The 21,523-nt window shown below is 31.5% G+C and overlaps 1 protein-coding gene across 1 annotated transcript; it reads right to left on the bottom strand.

Moving 5' to 3' along the window:
* Positions 1–1,448: 1,448 nt before the first annotated feature.
* Positions 1,449–21,384, bottom strand: LOC127705097 (DNA/RNA-binding protein KIN17-like). Its single transcript, XM_052209368.1, has 11 exons — positions 21,287–21,384; positions 18,962–19,115; positions 17,867–17,961; positions 15,741–15,907; positions 13,581–13,814; positions 12,823–12,877; positions 11,928–12,072; positions 10,940–11,062; positions 10,526–10,625; positions 8,635–8,735; positions 1,449–2,304 (listed from the first exon to the last, which is right to left on the bottom strand). The coding sequence occupies exons 2-11, from the start codon at positions 19,079–19,081 to the stop codon at positions 2,236–2,238; spliced, it is 1,209 nt and encodes a 402-aa protein (XP_052065328.1). The 5' UTR covers positions 19,082–19,115; positions 21,287–21,384; the 3' UTR covers positions 1,449–2,235.
* Between the last annotated feature and the right edge of the window lie 139 nt (positions 21,385–21,523).

Below are 21,523 nucleotides of genomic sequence, written 5' to 3'. Positions count from 1 at the left end.
CGCATCCTTATTTTCACGGCGATGTTGTCTATGGAGCCGTGAATTAAAATACGATCCATGTAAATTCATTGATCCTTTGAATAAACTTATTGTTAAAGGTCGGCAATTTAACACAGTAGTAATATCTTTAAAGATTGTTTTGTCTGTACTAACATTGATTTGGTAACTAAATATATATATTGCTATGTGTGTACAGTTATGATAACTCAAGATCCTACATCCTGTCGATACTATTTACTTATATCTTGGCATTGCACAAGTTCATGCACTTCTCAGACTGTTTGTAAAATCTTTACACTAAATCCGTTGGATGTGAACTAATTGTTTCTTTAGTCTGGGAGCCCATGATTTATATTAGTTGCAATTTGTTTTGAACTAGCTTCAAGTACCTGCAAGTTCTATTAAGACGTTTTGTTTTCTTTGAAACTAAATGACATTTGTTTCTGTATGTTGAGTGCCTGAACAGCAAATTTGGCAATTTTCCATTTACAAAAACAGTGAAAGTGATGCCACCCAATTTTGAACTTGATCGGTGTTTGTTTGTAATAAGCATTATGTTTCAGAACATTTGTTGTGGCAAAGTAGAGTAAGATTTCGAAAAACGGCAAATTCAGCAATTTTTCCATTTATGTAGGGACAAATCTCGAGAAATATGACAATGAAGACACCTAAATTCGAACTTGATCTGTGTTTGGTGAAAATAAGCATTGTGTATAAGTATTATAACATTTTGTTGAGGCGACACTAAAGTTAGAGAAAGGAAACCAATGTAGAGATGTACATAAAGATGGACATACAGACTGACAAGGGTAAACCTTAATGCCCCCTTTGCCCAGGGGTGGGGACATAACAAAATATTTTGGATCTGAATTACACCAACAGCATTCATAGAAAAGTAAACTGCAGGACTCATCCTTCAAGTGCATATACCTCCTTGGCTTTCAATTTTTGGGGTTTGTACATCCTGATTAAGGTAAATCCAGAAAAGTGCTTCTGAAGCACCAACGTTTATCAAATGTTATTTTGATTTTCTAGCACTCGGTCGATACATCTCCTAGTGGACTGCTAGTCCCTGAGTGTATCTCTACACTACTGATATAATTAATAACATACGTTCTTAAGTCTGATATCCATGATATCTTTGATAAGTTTTTTTCTTAAATTCTCTTTTGGTAAATTTAGAAATTATTAAGAAACTAAGTTCCAACTCCATCTGACAAAGTTAACTTTCAATAGATTAAAATATTTAAGTTCCTTTCTGTCATATAGCTCTTCATGTATTCAAACACTATACATCCATGCCTTTAAAATTTCATCAAATTTATTTCGGATTTATTTAATGATATCATGATGTTCATTTACAAATATCAATAAAAATACATATGTGACTCTTTTTATACAGATTAGTGTATCTTACTTGTAAGCCGCATACAAACCAAACTAATAAATTAAAAACAAAATTAGTTATTTTTATAAAAACTACCTGATTATCATGAATTACTGATAATGTTTAAATAATATTATGTTAATCTTAAAACTAAATTCCATATTTCCTAACATAAAGTATCCTGGATATATCATACTTCCCTATAATACAGGTAAACCTTTTTTAAAAAAAATGTGACAAGACATTAATTGTGATTTCAGGCATAAAAGATTCACTCTTATCCTGATAAAAATAACAAGCATTGTGTTCATGTACTGTGTCACAACTCACTGCTATTCTTACAGGAACTCAATTCTGAACTAAATACTTCCCTTTTAGGTATGAGTTCTTGTTGGTAAGAATTGACATAATAAATAATAACATTTCATAATCAATATACAGTATTTTACTAATTATCATATATCACACTTAAAAAATCAATATTTACAATGCTGAGTTTTCTTCCAAAAATTTCTTATACAAAAACAAAAATTGTCATGTAGTGCCATGCTCATTTGGAAAATATTCTGTTAAAAGAAATATATTCAAAAATGCAATCAACAACCTGAGTTCACTGTTCTCAATAAATGATGAAAGTATAAGAAAATCTCTTGTTTATTGCTACAAGGATTTAATCTCTGTACCATCTGTTGTTTCAAGGAAACTTTCTCTTTTACACTCACATTTCTGTCTACACAGCTTAATTATAGATCAATATTTATTACAGGGATAAAGATCCATTTACTCATATGCTAATGAGTTTTTGTTATCACAGATATCTTAATTGGTTTGAATTAGGTGTAATCCTGTCATGGCTGATATATTTTACTTAAATCTTCATATTCTATACCTTCTATTAATCTGCCTTTTAATGGACCCTGAAATATAGGAATAAGCATTTCAGTTTAACTTAAAATTGTAATAGACGGGATACACTGTGGATGTATTGTAAATTCAGAATTATGGCAATGTTTTTATTTTTGCAAAAACTATGATTGATTAGGTTTAACAAAGATAAAAACACTGTGAAACAAATTTTTCTTACTGACTATCTCAATATAGGGAATTAAGATGTAGTTTTAAAAAATTATTATTATTTTCAGTTGTTGTTAGAGCAATATTTGGTGCCTGGTGGACTATTACATAAAATTTTGAATAAAATAATTGCTTTCAGAAATAAGCTGCTTCATCTATGCTTACATATACACATGTCACAGTGATCAAGTCTCAATATTAAGAACATACTTTTTCTCATTGTTGAAGGCCATATGGTTGCCTATAATTGCTTACATCCACTTAATTTGAACTTTGGTGGATAGTGGGTCTCATTGGCAATCAAACCATATATCCTTATTTTTATGTTGCACAGATTTATACAAAAACAAATGCAACAAGAACAATTAAATATCAAATAAACCATGGTTCATTACATGTCCTAAATCAAAAATACAGAAATTGCAATGTAGTGCCATGGTCATTTGGAATATACTCAGTTAAAAGAAATATATATTCAAAATTGCAATGAACACACTGAGGCCACTGTTCTGCAATTTGTCTTATCAAATCAAACTGTTAAACTAGAAAGAAATTTTAACCAACAGGACATGTAATGAACTATGTTTTTCTGACTGTTAATGACTTCTTTACACTAAATCAAAAACATGGTTCACTACATGTAAAGGTTATTTGATATTGGTTTTTGAACATGTAATAAACCATGTTTTTCTCTGACTGTAAATGACATCTTTCACTAAATCCATTGGATGTTGGATGTGTACTGATTGATATTTTAGTCTAAGATACATGATTTTTTTATTAGTTGTTATTATTGACTTTGAACTAACTGTCAGTAACTGCGAGTACTCTCATATCTGTACTTTGTGTCTGTTTAGTTTTTAAGGATACGTCTGCCACGTCTGGTCTATGTTTCTGTTACTGTGAAAGTACTTTTATTCATAGGTATCAATTTCTGTGGTTTGAACAATAGATTATGAGTTCTTAAATTTGTGGCATTTTGTTTTCTAAAAAAAAAGGAGTTGTGAATTTGAAGCCATCAGAAACGAAGATTCTCGAAAATAATCATATATTGTTTTATAATGATTTGTTGGACATTGCAAAGTAAGGTGTTAAGTTTCAATTACTTGTTCGTCTTTCTTTATTGACAAAATTCATCAAATGTTTAATAAAATAATTGCTTTCAGAAATAAGCTGATTCATCTATGCTTACATATATGTATGCTCTTCTGTATTTTTAAAGTTATGGTGTATTTATTCTTGAGATGACTTCTCTTATGTGTGTCACATCATTCTCTCAATTTTAGGCCAGTTTGTGTACTAAAATTTTAACAAAATGCACACAACCTCCTTCCCTCATTATTATCCATGTTTTTACTTGCAAACATTTTATGGGGGCAGGATCAGTATACCGTTTTCATACATCAGACCATACTGGTTACCCCAACTATAGATACAAAAAAATCAGGTACTTCATATCTGAGAAACAGGCAATATATGCCCTCAATTTTAGAATTCAGTCATACCTTTTTGTATTATTAAAAATTATCAGTCAATATGAGTTCTACTAGGATCACCAGTCCTTCACCTTTTATTTGATACCTTAATAACTTAAATATATTCTACAAAGTTTTATATTTACACCTATGCGTAGGAACTTTTTTGTTTTAAATATGTACTACTTTCCAGTATGTTCTTTTTTGACCAGACGGGATTTGGTGGTGATACATCTTACAAAGTCTATCCATATCATTTTGAAAAGAATTCCACTCAAACCGGTGCTAGGGGCCGTCTTTAACTTGCAGTGAGGTGAGATTTTTTTTTTTGCTTCTTGTGGAAGGCCTCACTGTGACTTTGAGATGAAGAACAGCAATAAAAGCACTGTTCCTTTGCTTTTTGTGTGTTTTTACTGTGCATGTACTGACTTTGTATCATGAAAGGATAACCCATATTCCTTGTTTGTCTCAATTAAAGGAAATTGCAATGTAAGCATTTTAATTGTTGCATACATGTATGACATCAGAAGTGATGACACTAATTAACCAGAGTTCGAATGATCAAAAGATTAATGATCATTAAAGGTGTTAATTGGGCCAGAAACATGTCACTTAAAGAAAATGGTTACACAAAAAATGCTACAAATGTACTTTGAATTGCAGAATCAATTCTTAAGAAATAAAAAAGTAAGCCAAAAATGATTTTTTTTTTTTCAACTGAGAATTATGAGGAGATAAAATGAACACTTCATCATCGCATATCATCACGGGAAGTCTGACTTTCATTGATATAACAATTTTTCATGAGAATTAAAAGGTTAAAAGTCGTACAGTTTAGGATTTTTAAAGATTTAATGGGTAAAATCCTGTCTGAACTTGTATATATAGTTTATAGTGCGATTGCTGATATTCGATATACATGTATTCTCTAGATTATATGCATATATATTAGGGATGTCAACGAGTACTCCAGTATTCGAGTATTGCTCAGTAGATAATTGGTTTCCTGTTAGAATATTGCTGTTTTCTTTATATAAAATTGATCTTCTTGAGATCCTCTTACGGAAAATTAAATAGGCATCACTGATTAATCATACTAGTAAATTAAATACATTTAGTTTCGAATGCTTGTGCTAAATTGTCATTTAAAATGCCTCTGAAAATATGTGGGCTAAACCTAGGCTAACACTCTAAACTAAACATGTCTTAGCCATTCCGTCACATCAGTACCGTCAGAGCAAATATTTTCGTCTGCAAGACTGTAATTTACAAAGTTGCAAAACCGACTGTCCCCAATAATTGTTGACAAGAACGTGTTTCCAAATAAAATAAATTCAATGCATCCTCTGATGACCCTCAGTGAATAGTTAATCATTACGCCTTTGTAAACATTAAATGTGTTTTCTTAACGATTACCAAATACTATTGTTTGATATGGTTTTTCCTTGTTATAATTTTTAAATAGGTGTTCATTAAATTATGTTGATTAGATCATTGCTTTTACTTAATTAGTACTTGTAGGTAATGAGCTATTAATTATGGTGTGTAATTCCTTGTCCCAGATACTTGTGTAGATGGTTTTTCGTCCGTTGAACGACAAACCATAGAATATAAAGTACGTATTTTTGTGTTTCCTTGTTGAATATATATTCCCGAGCGAGTACTTGAGTATCGCTAGATACTACCAACGAATACTCGATTAGTATTTGTTCATCGAGTTGAAATCCCTAATATATATATATATATTAGGGATGTCAACGAGTACTAAAGTACTGGAGTATCGCTCAGTAGTACCGAGTATCGATTACTAAAATGATACTCGACTAATCGGTTTCCTGTAAGAATGTTGTTGCTTTCTTGCTTTCTTAAGCTAAAACAACAACAACAAATTTTTTTGAGAGCAACTCCCGGGAAATTAAATATTAATCAAAATTAATTAAACTTAAAATTCGATTCGAATGTTTGTGTTTAAATGTCATTTAAAATTCCTCCACACAGAGGTAAGATATATGAACAAGAGCATGTTTCCAAGGCTTACACCTTTGGCTGATCTTAATTATTCCTCCACTTCTCTACCGTAAGAGTATATATTTTCTTCAGCAGGACTGTTAGTTACCTAACAAAGATGAGAAATAGCCTTGTCCCAGAAAAAGTATACAAGATGATATTTTTCAATAAGAACAAATTCGTTGCACTCTGTGTTGACCCTCAGAAAAGGATTAAGTTCTAATCATCACCCCTTTGGTGATCATTAAATATGTTTTTTACGGTTACTGTTGTTTGAGTAATCATTTTTCTATAGATATTAATTAATTACTTGATTAGACTATTGTCAGCTTACATAATCAGTTCATGTAGTAAATGAACTATTAATTATGATATAAAACTCCTTGGACTATTATTTAGTCCTAAGTAATAATGTTGAGGGTTTAACGTTTATAATGCAACGACCCACAATACATAAAATGGATATAATTTTGTGTTTCCATTTTGTAGATATAAAATGCTTGACCGAGCGAGTACTCGAGTATTGCTCGGTAAATCCTACGAGTACTCAATTAGTTTATCTTCACCGAGTTGACATCCCTAATATATATATATATATCCATGAAGTCAAACCTACATGGGGATCTTTCCATGTCTTGATTTTGACAACAGCTGTTATATTTCGTTGGACACTTTAATTAGTGGACAAAGCCTATCAATGAATCTACTGTGAAAGTATTTTTATTCGTGGGCCACAAATAAAAGTACTTTTACAGAAGATATTTTTCTGCTTTGTATCAATCTGATGAATTAAGCCCTTTTCACCTGATTTTTGTAGTTTGTTCTTTTGTTGCACTGTTACACTGTCCCAGGTTAGGAGGAGGATTGGCACCTTCAAACATGTTTAACTCTGCCACATTCTAATGTGCCTGTCCCAAGTCAGGAGCCTGTAGTTCAGTGGTTGTAGTTTGTTCATGTCTGTCATATATGTTTTTCGTAAATTGTTTTGTTATAAATTAGGCCTCTAATTTTCTCAGTTGAATTTTTCATAATTTTCATGTCTGGGCCTTTTATAGCCGACTATACAGTATGGGTTTTTCTCATTGTTAAAAGCCGTGCAGCTGCCTATAATTGCTTACATCCAATTCATTTGAACTTTGGTGGATAGTCGTGTCATTGGTAATCATACCACATCTCCTTATTTTTATATTGATATCACAATTTTAACTAAACGTTAAACAAAACTTTCAATTATTCAGGGTCTCTAACAAAATTTTTGTCTAAAAACTTAAAAATTCATAATTATGTATGTTTATTTGAGAACAACACAGGTTTTTCTTTTAAAGGAATGTAACTCTACTTCTAACTCCTACTAACCGTGTATTTAAAATAGTACATGCGCACTAACTGTGTATTAAATATACACTGATTCAACAATGTTCGTTTTAACCAATGATATTCCTAGAAGTTTATAGGAAGCAAAATAAAATACAATTTCTGTCCCAGAGTAATTTCTTTGAGTATTTTGAAATATAAAATGAGCTTTTTTTCCTAACCCCGAAATTAATATCTACATCAATTGTTATTTTTAAGAAGCATTGTAATAATAATGTTTACCTTTCCATCACATGGTTAATTGAATTTTTTTTAAATTTAAATAACAAATTCCGTTGAATACTTATCAATCAATCACAAGAAATATAATTTGTTCCATTGTGGGAATTTACAAACTTTGGTGTCAATTAATATAGCTTATATTTAAGGTTGAACTGATATGCTTCCCTTACATTGTATTCTGATTTTATATAATATGGTCAGTGGTTCCCCTTTTCTTCTTCTATATCTTCAATATGAATTTGAAATCAAAATATTCTGCACAGCAAACATAATCAAAAGACACATAAGGCACCAGCAGTATTCAAATTGTAAATCCAACTATATGAAGAGAGCATTTAGTCATATATGTCATACTTATGTGGGGTTTGTGTTGCTCAGTCTTTAGTTTTCTATGTTGTGTTTTGTATACTGTTGTTTGTCTTTTAGTCTTTTTCTTTTATTGCCATGACGTTGTCAGTTTATATTCGACTTATAAGTTTGAATGTCCTTTTGGTATCTTTCACCACTGGTCACCTCTCTTTTAGACTATTGTAGAACGACCATTAAAATACAATACAAATGCCTTACCAATATGAATGACATTTGAAAAGCTATTTGAAATGTACAAACATGTGAACCATACTAGCTCAGATTTTTCTCTGGTTAAATTCTTATTTTACAAATACTGACACGAATAGAATTAATAAGAATACCGGTATGTATGACTTGAAACCCTTTGAAATAGAACCTTTTTGTCGATCTTATGGCTTTAACAAAAGTTTTATTTATCAAAAACAAATACAAAAAACATTGATCATATACGTTAAAACCAATTTCTATCATATTAATTTTATCAGAGAATCTCTTCTACTGTTTTTTGGTTGTGCATCATCAATCAGTAAGTCAGCAATGAAAGGATATGAACATCACCAACAACTAACATTTTCAGGTTTTAACTTTTTAAATCTTCAAAGGAGATCACTTTCTCCTATAAAAATTCATAGTGAACTGCAGTGTGTTGTTATCTTGGATATAGTTTACTCCAAATCACTGTAGTATTGTGATGTTTTCATAACTATAGCCTTGCAATGTTTAGTTATTCAAATCAAAACTTACTGTTGCTATGCTGACAGAACAAGAAAATTTCTTCTCATCAATTGTTTCAAGAATTGCACCTTCTCCTCTATATGCTCCATTTACTATGAGAACTTTTTTACCTGAAAGACATTAGTGAATTATTATCTATTAAGTATACTAGGGGAGACTATCTGCAGTTTATTTCAGATTTTTTTGTAGCAGCAGAAAGATTGTTTCAATATATTTGATAAATTTTCAATCACTATTATAGCATTTAAATTAGAAGGAATTTTATAGGGTTCAAGTCTGGAAACATGTATCTGCTCAAATTTTACTTGTGCAAACACACTACTGTTGAATTCTATAGTGACGTTTAGATCTATGCTCTAGTCATCCGCAAAATGTCAGTCATAGTCATCTGCAAAATGTCAAGACAAGACACTTCACAAGCTATCCCAGGCCATAATCTTGCCGGCGAAATGACGATTTAAGTCGCCAAAGAATTTTGAAAATCGCTAAATCTCGCCGGCCGACTGACTTCATAGCGAAGTCAAATCGCTATCAAAATCGGTAAAAGGGAGACAACTTGTGATTGACAAGTCTCACAGTTAAAAAAAATGGCGGCTGACAAGGAAAATCGAGATTTTCGAAACGACCCAGGACTAATACTGTAAACGATCAAATTAAATAAATACAACGGCGACTTTGAACATCCTCGGATATAACTTTCAAAACTGTTGAAACGGAAAACTGACCGTCTGTTTAAGTTATCTTTTTACGATGATTTTCATCTGAGGATGTTGCGTAATCACTCAGCTGATTTGTTTTATTTTTATTACCTACACGAGTCGATCAATTTTGCTATTCGGTAGGTAAAGGGTGGGAATTAACGGTAGATTTATTATATTCATTGAATAAAAATTGAAATATAAAAGGTAGAAAGACAGCTGATAGATAATGTGATTGCAAACGTACGACACTCGACCAGATTGTGATCAGCAGTGGATTTTTTCTCATGACCACTTCGTTGATATGGATGATATTTTTAAAAAATGATAGAAATTAGCTCTTTATCGGACAATTAACTTGAGATTGAAAGATATATTCATTTATAGACTTACAATCTTTAACGATAATCTCAATTTACTACAACTAACATAAATGTCCTGGAAATTCAATAATGTTTTACAAAACAATGACAAGTGGTGTTATAAATTAAATTCCCAGTCATGTGAAATTCATCATATTTTTCTGGAGTTTTAAAAATAAATTGAGGCAGATGCTTAAAAATAAATTGAGGCAGATGCACATGAATTCAATGCATCATAATCTTGATAATATTACTAGGCTACTCCCTCATGTCCCAATCAACAAATTTTATTTAGAACACATTATGGTATCAATAAATAAATAACAACTATGTATTGTCTAAACCTTTTTATTAAGAACTTTCTATATAAACATTGTGTACAATACCATATGAAAAAACTGCAAGTACATCTTTTATTGAATATAAAACAATTTCCTTAGTGATAAGCTTGAAAACACGATGCAACCGAAACGGTAATGGAATCTCACTTCTCCAAGAAGTTGACCACTTCTCCCTTCTCTCTCATGGAAGGAGAAGTCACTTCTCCCTCTTCAAAATCCTAGATTAGGCCCTGCTATCCTCTACCGATATTAAACCAGTATATTGCATAAAAAAAATTACATGAACAGGATTATCAACGCTAAATTATTTCTCCATCAAGAAAATTTTCGGATGGAGAAATCATAACATTAAGATAACATTAACAGCTCTATTTTGAAGGAGAAAATATATATGAAGTCTATTTTGGTTTACTTGCATTCTTTTTGGTGACTGTTTAAATGAAGTTTACAGTATTATTTCTTTTATTCTAACATATGAATATTTTACTATAATACAAACCTTGCGCAGGTATGACGGTCTCTAGATGTGATTGGTCAACTTTCATTTTATCTCCACTGTCAATTAACTTAATAACTGCTCTATATAAATCAACTACTTCCTGAAAATTGTTAGAAAATGCTTTTTATAAACTCTTGTTGTATATTTCCCCAAAAAAATCAAATGTCAAATGTATAAAACACTTCTGAAACATGGACTATTTGTTTGTATTTTTTAAACTTTCTGAACTGTTCAATGTTATGACCACTTAAATTACTTCTTACAATGCTGACAGAACAAGAAAATTGATAAAGCAGTTTCAAAGAGGATTTTGTAGAAGGTAAAAATAGTTATAAATTGATTTTAAAACCTAAAGCTGGACATGTTTGCAAGGTGATCCTAAAATGAAAAAGACAACTAAATATAAACAATTACCTTGACTACAGCTTTCTTCTTGTAATACTTCTCTCCAAGTTTTTTAGTAACAATTTTTACCATTATTCCTTCATGTAACCAGTAGTCTTTCCTGTTTAATTTTTCTTTCTTCTTTTCTTCAAACTTTAATATATATGCATAAACATTTACATATTGTTGTACTATTGCTAAATTGGTTTCTATAGATCAGTGATAAAAATGCTGCTCCTTTGGTACATTGTCACATCCAATGAGACTTGATCATTTAAATATTAACTTACATTTGACAAATGTAAAATAGAATATGGTAACAGTTTAAATTTATAAAGACAGTTTTATAATGATGATGATTATGATGGATTGGTGTCTAAATTGTCCATTGGCAAATATTACATGCATATCAGGATGAGAACATGTATATGACCCAAGCTTTGTACTAGACAAACAGGTTGAGCAAGATTTGAAAGGTGCTTATTCATAAGGTAATTGACCACATTAAGACATGTCACCCTACATAAACACTTTATTCTTATTCCAAGTCTGTTTTATCTCAAATAACCACAGTCACTAAATTACAACATGTATACATGGAAATTGTAATGTAGCTAAATGTCATATAATTAGAAAATGAATACAGAGGAACCAAATTGTACATATTATTACCAGCTCATATAAATTACAAGCCAATTGAGATACTGCTTATTATAATTTGACACTGCAAATGAAAATATCTGGCCTATTGCTAGAGGTTAAGACCATTAGTTGTAACACTGTTGGCATCACACATTAGTTTAATGGCAATTTAAAAAAAAAACTGGTGTAGTGCTTTCAACAGCAACCAATAGAAAAATCAACTCAATCAATCACAGATATTGATGGTCCATTTTCTATCCAAATAGAATTCTATTAAAGTCTGATTCAGCAGTATTAGAAGTGTTTAAATGCCAGAAGGACAGCTAATGATTTTTGACCACATGTTCTGAAAGTTTAATTTCAGGGTAATGCTTACTTCCATTATTTCATCTAATGCTGATTTTCTTTTCTGTCCAGCTTTCTCTGTCTTCTTACTTGTTACTCCAGAACCAGATGGCTTTTTGAAAGGATTTTCTATTGAGGAAACTGGTGGCTTCTTTAGTGGATTGTCTTTACTTGAACTAAAAATTAGACAAGTGTTCGATTTGAAAAGAGTATTGTTCCCTTAAAAATCTACATCTTTTCATTGTTCAATCCAATCTTATTAATGTGACTATAAAAACAGAGGTTTTTCTGTGACTTACAAAACACTTATATAGCATCAACTTCATTTTTTCTAGACCACCAACTTTACCATAAAGAACAATCATTTTGTACAACTCTTTTTCTTTAAACTTTACTTTGATGAACCATAATTTATCTTCAACAAATAAGTCAGATATAAACTGGTGAAAATTCTTACAAAATCATTATTTAATTGTGTATTATAGTATCACAGAATTATAGTTTATTGATTGTTCTTCCAATAAGAGGAGTTTCCCAGCTACAATCTCGTCAAAGGGTGAAAGCTCTGAGATGTGATGTAGCCAAGAAATATACTGGAAAGACAGCTGATAATCAGTTTACCGCTATTTCCCTAGGCAATGTCAATGACATAGAGTTATGACCTCAGATATCATCTTTCCACATGACTAAGAAAAACTCTTTGCCATATCACTTGAGTAGCGCGAGTTGGTGGAAAATTATAATACAAAAAGATCAAAGGAAAATTTAAGAAAATAGTGATAAATATTTTCATCTCATTATAAATTCAGCTTTGAACCAAAACCATCAGGGATGCAAAAGCTGATATATAATTGTTCAAAAAATATAATGATACCTTTAACAGGTAAACTGAATAATCAACTAAACATAAACAAATTGTTGACTACCTGGCAACTGTGTCTGTTTCTTTCTTTTTACTTAGTCCTCCCAGACTAATGGTCACTGTACAAATAAATGACATAAAAGAGTTTGAATTCATTTGCAGTAATATTTTGTATGAATAAAAGGATCATTGTAATCACAGCAATTTTCAGCACTATTGCATTATCATGTCATTGCTTCACAGCAAGAAAGGTGAATAAATCGATTATGGTGTGCTTACGACACCTTGGGATAAAGCTGTATATCAATGAGACAGCAAACTAACACAAAAACAGTAAACATATAGTTCACCATATTGCCTTTGTTGTTCTTTTTGATGGTGTACATGTCCTAAATCTTACTGTGATAATTAGTTCAGAAAAGGTCAGATAACACATGAGTTAGCTATATCAACCATTTTCTATTATTAAGTCATATAAAAAATTACACTCACATCAGCTGAATTTAAAATTTTTCAAGCACTCATCAATTTTCCTAAGAAAATAATCATTAACAATCATGCTTGTTCTTTCATTTGTTCAAAGGTTTTCCTTTTTATCTTTCCCCAATTTATGTGTTGTGTGCATCAAAATGAGTTCATGCTCAAGACAAGTTTTAAAAAACCCATTTTAAGTGTCCTGTAATTGGAGATCACTTAAACAATAGACTAATTTGATGACAAATAAAAGGCCATTAAGAATGTTCATGTATGACCAAAACTTTTTTACTATAATATAGCACTGCTATTTCTTTTACTTAATTCACTGTACAAAAATTGTGTCACCTTTTTCGTCTTCATTCTCCCTCTTCAGGTCTGTAAATTCTGTTTGTTTAACTTCCTGACCCTGTGCTGATGCCCTTTCTATCTGATCACGTATAAACTTGGCAGCTCTCTCCTCATCATCAAGCTCCATCTTTTCTTTGGCTTTAATCTGTTCTTGTTTCTTTATTGCCTCTGGATCTCTATCAATATACTGTACAAACCAACCTTTCTCTGTTTCATCAACCACACAATGTCCTGTCATAAAATATGTTATTCTAAAACTATCATTCAAAATCTAATTGACAATGACAACCTTATTCAATAAGACAAACAGGTACATGTAATCTACAAATTACAATAATTAATGGAAAAGAAAGGATATGGTTATCAATTAATGACACAAAATCACTACATGTACATAAAAAACGAAAATAAAAGGTTTCATCTCAAAGTCACAGCTAGGTCTTCCACATGGAACAAAAACTGTCATCTTACTGCACAGTCAAAATTAGTCATGTTTATCATTATATTACATACCTGTCAACTGACCTGTATCCTGTGGGTCACACCCGAGAATTTCACCCCATACCCGGGATTTTTAAAATACCCGACAAGTCTTTAAATAACCAGTGAATTCAGAAAATGACCTGTTTTCACCTGGATTCTTGAGCCTTTAGACTGATCTAATAAGTGATTTTCCTTTGAATTACCGGCAAATTTGTAATTCTTCCTGGACAGGAAGTTCAAATAGCTGTGTTAACTGTTAAATTAACTGACCCATTAAGTGCATGGCTTCATTTGACAGCTTTGGTGTCAAACACACTGTTAATTAACACCAATTACCTTAGCTTAAGGTCATAAATAATTTGTCTATTTCAAAGTTGTTTGACACTAAATTTGAGTTACTTCCCCTTTTTTGTCATCTTTCACAATATACTCCTTAATTTTATGTTTTTTTTGGTAAAAAGATCAAATCTAAAACAAATTGAATGCAAATACATATCAGAATATCACTTTCTTTTATTTTTCTACCTTAGAACAATTAAAAAATTATACATTTTAAATTGATTCAATATGCAATGTTAAAAAGACAATGAGGTAAAAAAAAGTAGTTTACAAAGAGCTTCTTTTTGGCTGGATGCTAGTTTACATAATCCAATATTGTTAACTGACAGAGATACGACCTTGAACATCAAACTGAAAGGAGGTCCATGAAGAGCGAAAATGTATGTCATAATGATCTATACTCCAGGATGTATCCATTCAAAAGTTTATATGATCAAATTATGTATAGTGACTGAAAATAGAACTGAGACATAATAATTTTTTTTTATCAAAAGCAGCAAGACAAAAAAAATTAGGAAACAAAGAGCTTCTTTTGTCTGGATGCTAACCTACACTCAACGAAGTATTCATTTGATTGATTTTGCATTTCCACTGTTTTGGTTAGAGTACCACTGATGACATTTTTGTTGCGGAAATGTATGTCTGGCATACTTAATTATAAGCCTAGTATCGTTGATGAGTTTTACATAAATCCTACTTTGTGTAATATGATTAAAAGGAGTTGTGGGTAATAAGTCCCTGAGACAGTAACCTAGTGACTTGAAAACCCAAAAACACAGACCAACAATATTAAGCAAGTGTCTATTCTTGTGATAGCAAAAAACTTTGCGAAACAGTAAGTCTAGTACTGGTTTGAATACTTACATAATATTGGTAATAACAGTTTTAATTTGTTTCTTTTATGTATTGTTGTTATTATAGTGTGCTTGAAAGATCTGTGTAAACACATGAATGAAAGATCTGTGTAAACACATGAATGAAAGATCTGTGTAAACACATGAATGAAAGATCTGTGTAAACTCATGAATGAAAGATCTGTGTAAATACATGAATGAAAGATCTGTGTAAACACATGAATGAAAGATCTGTGTAAACACATGAATGAAAGAAGATATGTGGTATACTTCAATATATGAGAAAAATAAACATGCAAACTTCTAATTTCTCATCCCAACCATTTGACAATATCTGTTAAATTTTGTGTTAGCTGTTCATTTCCAATATATCAAAGTTACATTCTCATTCAAAGTACATTTTAAAAAGTGTGTGCATGCTTATTCTTCTATGTGACTTGTATGTACATGTACTTGTGTGCATGTTATGTGTAAACTTTACCTTCTCGTCCAAGCCATTTGACAAATTCTGTTAGTGTTTCCCACTGTGTACTGTTCATATGTGTATGTTCTTTGAATGCTATATACTCTTGATATACAATATTACAATTTACTCTCTTTTTACCAAATCGTCTCTTCAATAACTCCACATAGTCATTTAGAAAGTCTCTATAATAGAAAATAAATATTCTCTTTTCTTTTCTTACGTGCAATGAAAAATTCTGCATTCATACATGTATAGAAGTTTTAACTGGAAAGTGTCTGTGGAATTTGAAAACAATAATTCTCATGTCCATCCATTTGCTACATATTGATACTTTAAAGTACATGTAATACTGGGCTAAAATCTTCCAAATATTTAATGAAGTACTGGATGTTCAAAGGTTGGAATGGTGACATATATATATGGAATAGCTGTGTTGTGAACTTGACTTATGAATTCTGACCTTAAACTAAAATAGAATTCTCCAAATGAATGATGCTCGATGATGGACTTTTCTCATTGTCGAAGGCCATATGGTGACCTATAATTGCTTATATCTTTAACATTTGAACTCTCGTGGATAGTTGTCTCATTGGCAATCATACCATATCTCATTTTCATATGGAGCTCAGTGAGCCCTATGATATTTTGATCCATGAGGTAGTATCTTTACTATGCTTTTGAACTTTATGGTCAAATTAAGGAACAAACTTGGTTGGTAAAGTCAATCCTCATCTAAAGCCTTGGGATAACTGATATAACTCCTAACAACAGGAAATTCCCCCACATCTGACTCCTAACTAAATCTCATCTCATATTTAAAATCCATCATTATTAGTAATACTAAAATAAATAAAGAATATGTCTGAGGACTAGAATGCCCCGCTCACGCTTTGCAATTTTCCATGTTAAAAAGGGGCATAACTCTAGAACGTTAAATGACTCACTGCCCAAATTTCATCTCTATCTGTGTGCTGTGGTTTTTAGCATTGTGTATGAGTTTCAAAAAATTTGGATGAGGCAAACTTAAGTAAGTGTGCGGAAACAAAGAAATTTATAATTTTCCAAGTTATAAAGGGGCATAACTCTACAACGGTAAGTGACTCACTGCCCAAATTTGAACTCTGTCTGTGAGTTTGGGTTATTAGCATTGTGTATGAGTTTCATCAAATTTGCGTGAGGCAAACTTAAATTAGAGTGCGGAAATGAAAATGGGAGACAGACAGACGGAAGGATGGACAGTTGACGGACAGTCAAGGGTAACATTTAATGCCACGCTGCCTACTTCGGGGCATATAAACAATGAATGGTGTGCTATAAACACATTCATTGGTTTCAGAGCAGACTGCAAATTGAATTCACATTTTTACTTTTGTAGCGATACAATAAAATCCCAATTTTTTTTCTTATCTTATTCACTTGGTGAGCAAGTGGTCTAAGTAGTCAAACTACTGTATCACTAGCCTGTCAACACTGAGGTTGTGAGTTCAAATCTGGCACGTGGCATGTGTGCTCAATTCCAATCTTAATTGACTAGGATTGTCAGTTTTTCTACCATAGGCAGGTGGTTGTCTCAGGGCACTCCAGATTCCTCCACCAATAAAAACTGACTGCCACAAAATAGCACAATAGTACTGAAAGTGGCATTAAACACCAATCAATCAATCTATCAATAATCCTATTCCAATGTCAAAATAAAAACACAAAATTGCAGAAATCAAACTCATGACACACAAAATATGCTGAATAGAGATATGGTAACATGCCAAACTTGATACCTCACTCAATTGCTACAAGGGTTATAACAATGTCAGATGGACATGTCACCATAACATGTACACCTTACAAACATTTTATACACCCAATATAGTTGATAGTTATAGAAGAAGCCAAAATCTCAAATCATAAGGCACTGTATACCTCATATGGATAACCCAGCTCTTCTCCCTTCAGAAATATGAAGCTTTAAAAGAGCTCACGCCACCCCTAGCTAAGCATTCCTGTGTCTTGCATGGAGACAAAAAAATATCCAGATTTCATACTTCTTTTGACTAAATTTGGTCCTGTTATTTTGTATCTTAGTACAATTACCAGTATGATTTAATTATTTTTATTATAAAACATACACTGATGTCATAACTTACTCTGAAAATGAATCTATATATTTATCTGGACTTTCAGCAAATAACAGCAACTGACGCTGGTGTGATTCAGACATTGTGTGACACTTGAACCCATTCTGTAATATTAATAATTCAATATAAATCCAACAGTATCTAAGACATTTATTATAGTTACGGTCAATCAATTCATAAGTTAGAGTTTTAATGACCATTCTGTGTAAAAACTACTTATCTCCTAAGAAATATTGAAGGACTTTAGGAGATTGATTCAAGAAAATATTTTCTGATTCTACAGAATAAATTCTGCAGTTTATTAATAAAGTCTACAGTTAATTATTTTTTGGTCAACATTAATATATATAATATAAAAAATATAAGCAAAGCCATTTTATTGTCATGATTGTAAAATGAAAGTTGTAGCAAAAATAATAATATTGTGCTGTTTTGAATTGTAAGCTTCATTAGAATGTTATAAATTTCCTTCCAATTGCCTCTAAATCATTTTCCTTTTGACAGTCAATGACAGTAGTATTTTAAATTCTAATGTGAAATTAAACATACATGTATGATAATTTGTGTGCAATTGTTGACTTCGTACTTCATGCACTTAACTCCTTAAATATTGTCTCCAAAATCTGTTGACTTCTTTTAACTAATTGATTTATTGCTCAACTTGTTGTCAGAATATGTGTATTATTGTACATGTACATCTGCAATACTATCTGCTAGATATTGTCAAAGAAACAATAAATATTGTTTTTAAGATTTAACTGTTACTCACAGTAGAAGAAACAGTAAAGTGTACACTCTGCATTGTAAATTTCATGAAAAACAAGAGTTTCATTTGTATAGATAATTTTTTTTTAAACTATTAAATTGAAATTTAAAGAAAATAGAAGTTTGAGATGAACATGATGAAATGATGTCTTTTGGTTATTTTGTCCATGGGTTGCTGTCTCATTGACTTATACACCACATCTCCTCTTATCCAAACATATACTTGATTTTTGCATTAAAACAAACTTTTTGAAAGACTTTTTAATTAACATCTTTCTTTAAAGGTATTTAATTTAATTTACATGTTCCCTAGAACTTTCCCCTTTCTTTAAATTTTACCTCATCTCTACACTGTTTCTGACACATCTGGCAGTACCATCTTAATTTCTGTAAACCTTTTGATTTTATTCGGTTAGCAATTGCCTTTGGTGACAGGAATCCTCCCTTTTCTTTTCCCATATTTGAAGTCTTTTTTTAGATTAAACAAATAACCCTAAAATACAAATGTACAAACAGTAAAACACAAAAAAAATGAAAACAGTTTAACTGCAATTTGAACATGTGTCAAATAAAGCACAGATCAACCACTATTTATGGGACTTCAATATATATTGTAGGATCATTATTGACTTATTTTATACATCCTGGTTGGGTCATACTGATCAGAATTGCTCAAGTCTGGTATAGAGTCTGAAGGCTTAAAATTGGTTTATATAAGCTAATAGTAATAAGATATAGTTTATAATGTATAAAGTATATGAATCTTTTTAAGTCAATTAATAATTGTTAAGTTTGTTTTTGATGCATATATTCACTGAACATAGGACTTACCTATCTCCGGTAATGACGACCCTGGGTAACCTACATTTATTTTTTTGTATTTTTACTTATAAAGATCTTTACTTGTCAACCCCTGAAGTGAAAAATCAGACCTCAAGAAAATTGGGTCATATTAATGAAGATCCTTTATCATCCTATTTATTTAGGAACGAAAAAAGGTCCACAGCAAAATCCAGCATGACTTGGCCCAGGAAGGCATCAAACCAAAAACTTGAAATACATTGTAGCCTTCCAAGACATCATAATTATTTGGACTAAATCCCTTTTAAGATTCTGAGTCAGGTCCAATTTTCTGATTTGGTCCCCTCTTAGGCGGCCAAATCAGAAAGGCACTGGCTACCATTACTTTTTACATACATGACATAGGGGGTCTATTAAAACAACTTTAAATTTGGAAACAGTTACCAAGCATACATCAGTATGTTGATAGTTTTCTGTAACCATGGTACATGTAACTGAAGAAGAAGAACTCACTGAGTATTGATTCGAATGAGCAAGATGTCCAATTGGTGGTCAATGAGAAGTTTATATCTTTTCAAAATTTAAAAATGATAAACTTCAACGATTCAAAGTTGCAATTTTTTTGCATTAGTATAGAAGAAGTTCTTGTAAAATACCGTCCAAAGCAACAACAAAAAAAAGAGATCAGAATTACCGTAATGAGATAATTTATTCTAAATTGAAATAAACATGCGTTCATAAATTTGTTCAAACACGAAGACAGTACAAAGTATCCTGATGCTAAACACAAAAAAAGAAATAATTTGCAAATGTAAAATTTTGCGGGTAACAATAACTGCAGGTTTATTGTTACATGTACCTGCAATTTCCGTATGAAATCGGGTCTCTGTCCGGAAATACAATTCAGCAATTAGTCTCAGAAGTAAGAATAATTATTTCTTATTGTTACTTTTTGCGGGTAACCATAGCCAGTACCAATTAGAAATTCCCTCCTGACTCAAGGGATTAAGGTTCATGTGGACCCTTTGGCTAAAATGGCTGCGTTTATACCTCAAAATTTACTCTGAGTACAGACAAACTTGTGCATCTGGAAAAGTTTTAAGGCATAGCATGCCCTAGATAAATAAAATTCAAAGATATTTTATGTTTTAGAAAATTAAAAACTTAACCGGATTTTGCAGTGCACTTTTTTCATTCCTCCAGAAGGTACCAAAATAAACTAAGTTGGGAAAGAGGTTTGAGAACTTCCCCACAGGTAATAATTGAAGTGAACTGTTTTGATTGACATGGACAATAGATGGACAATAGATACCTGACAATAATTGGTGATTTAAACTGTGTACCTGAGTGGACCATATCAAGTGAAACTCAACTGTTTGTTAATTTTATCATCTTCTGCAGGGACGAAAAAAAGTGCACTGCTAAATCCAGTTAAGTTTTAAATTTTCTAAAACATACAATGCATTAGAAGTTTATTTATCTAGGGCATGCTATGCCTTAAAACTTTTCCAGATGCGCAGGTTTGTCTGTACTCAGAGTAAATTTTGAGGTGAAAATGCAGCCATTTTAGCCAAAGGGTCCACATGAACCTTAATTCTAAGTAATCAAGGGCATGCCATGCCTTAAAAATTTCTGGATACAACAGTTTGTCTGCATTCGGAGTAAATTTTGATGTGTAAACACAGCCATTTTAGCTTAAAGGTTCGAACTTATATCTGTTGATATCGGACATATCACTTATCAGAACAATGGCCAAATTATGCAGAAGGGTAAAATGGGTCCATTTCTCCTTTGTAATGCGTGGATTCACGGCACACTGAAATAAACAATATGCTTCAAATGATAAGAACTTTAAAATATTACCCTTTTATAAACTTTTGACTGGAAATTGTGCTTAATATGAAGAAAGAAGCGATGACAATAAATACTTGGAAAATGTTGATCTACAAACCGGAAACACCTTATTGTGAGTACTTCACCAAATCAAGCTATGGATACGGACACGACTAAATCCGGACCAGGAAGTTTTGATTGCTTAACGTGCAAAATACAGACCTAACGTTCATTACGAGAACAAATTAAACAATAAATAAATATATG

This window comes from Mytilus californianus, unplaced genomic scaffold (assembly GCF_021869535.1).
Source record: "Mytilus californianus isolate M0D057914Y unplaced genomic scaffold, xbMytCali1.0.p SCAF_1, whole genome shotgun sequence".
NCBI lineage: Eukaryota > Metazoa > Mollusca > Bivalvia > Mytilida > Mytilidae > Mytilus > Mytilus californianus.
Note: the sequence above shows the minus strand (reverse complement) of the source record. Positions and strands in the feature narration are given on the sequence as shown.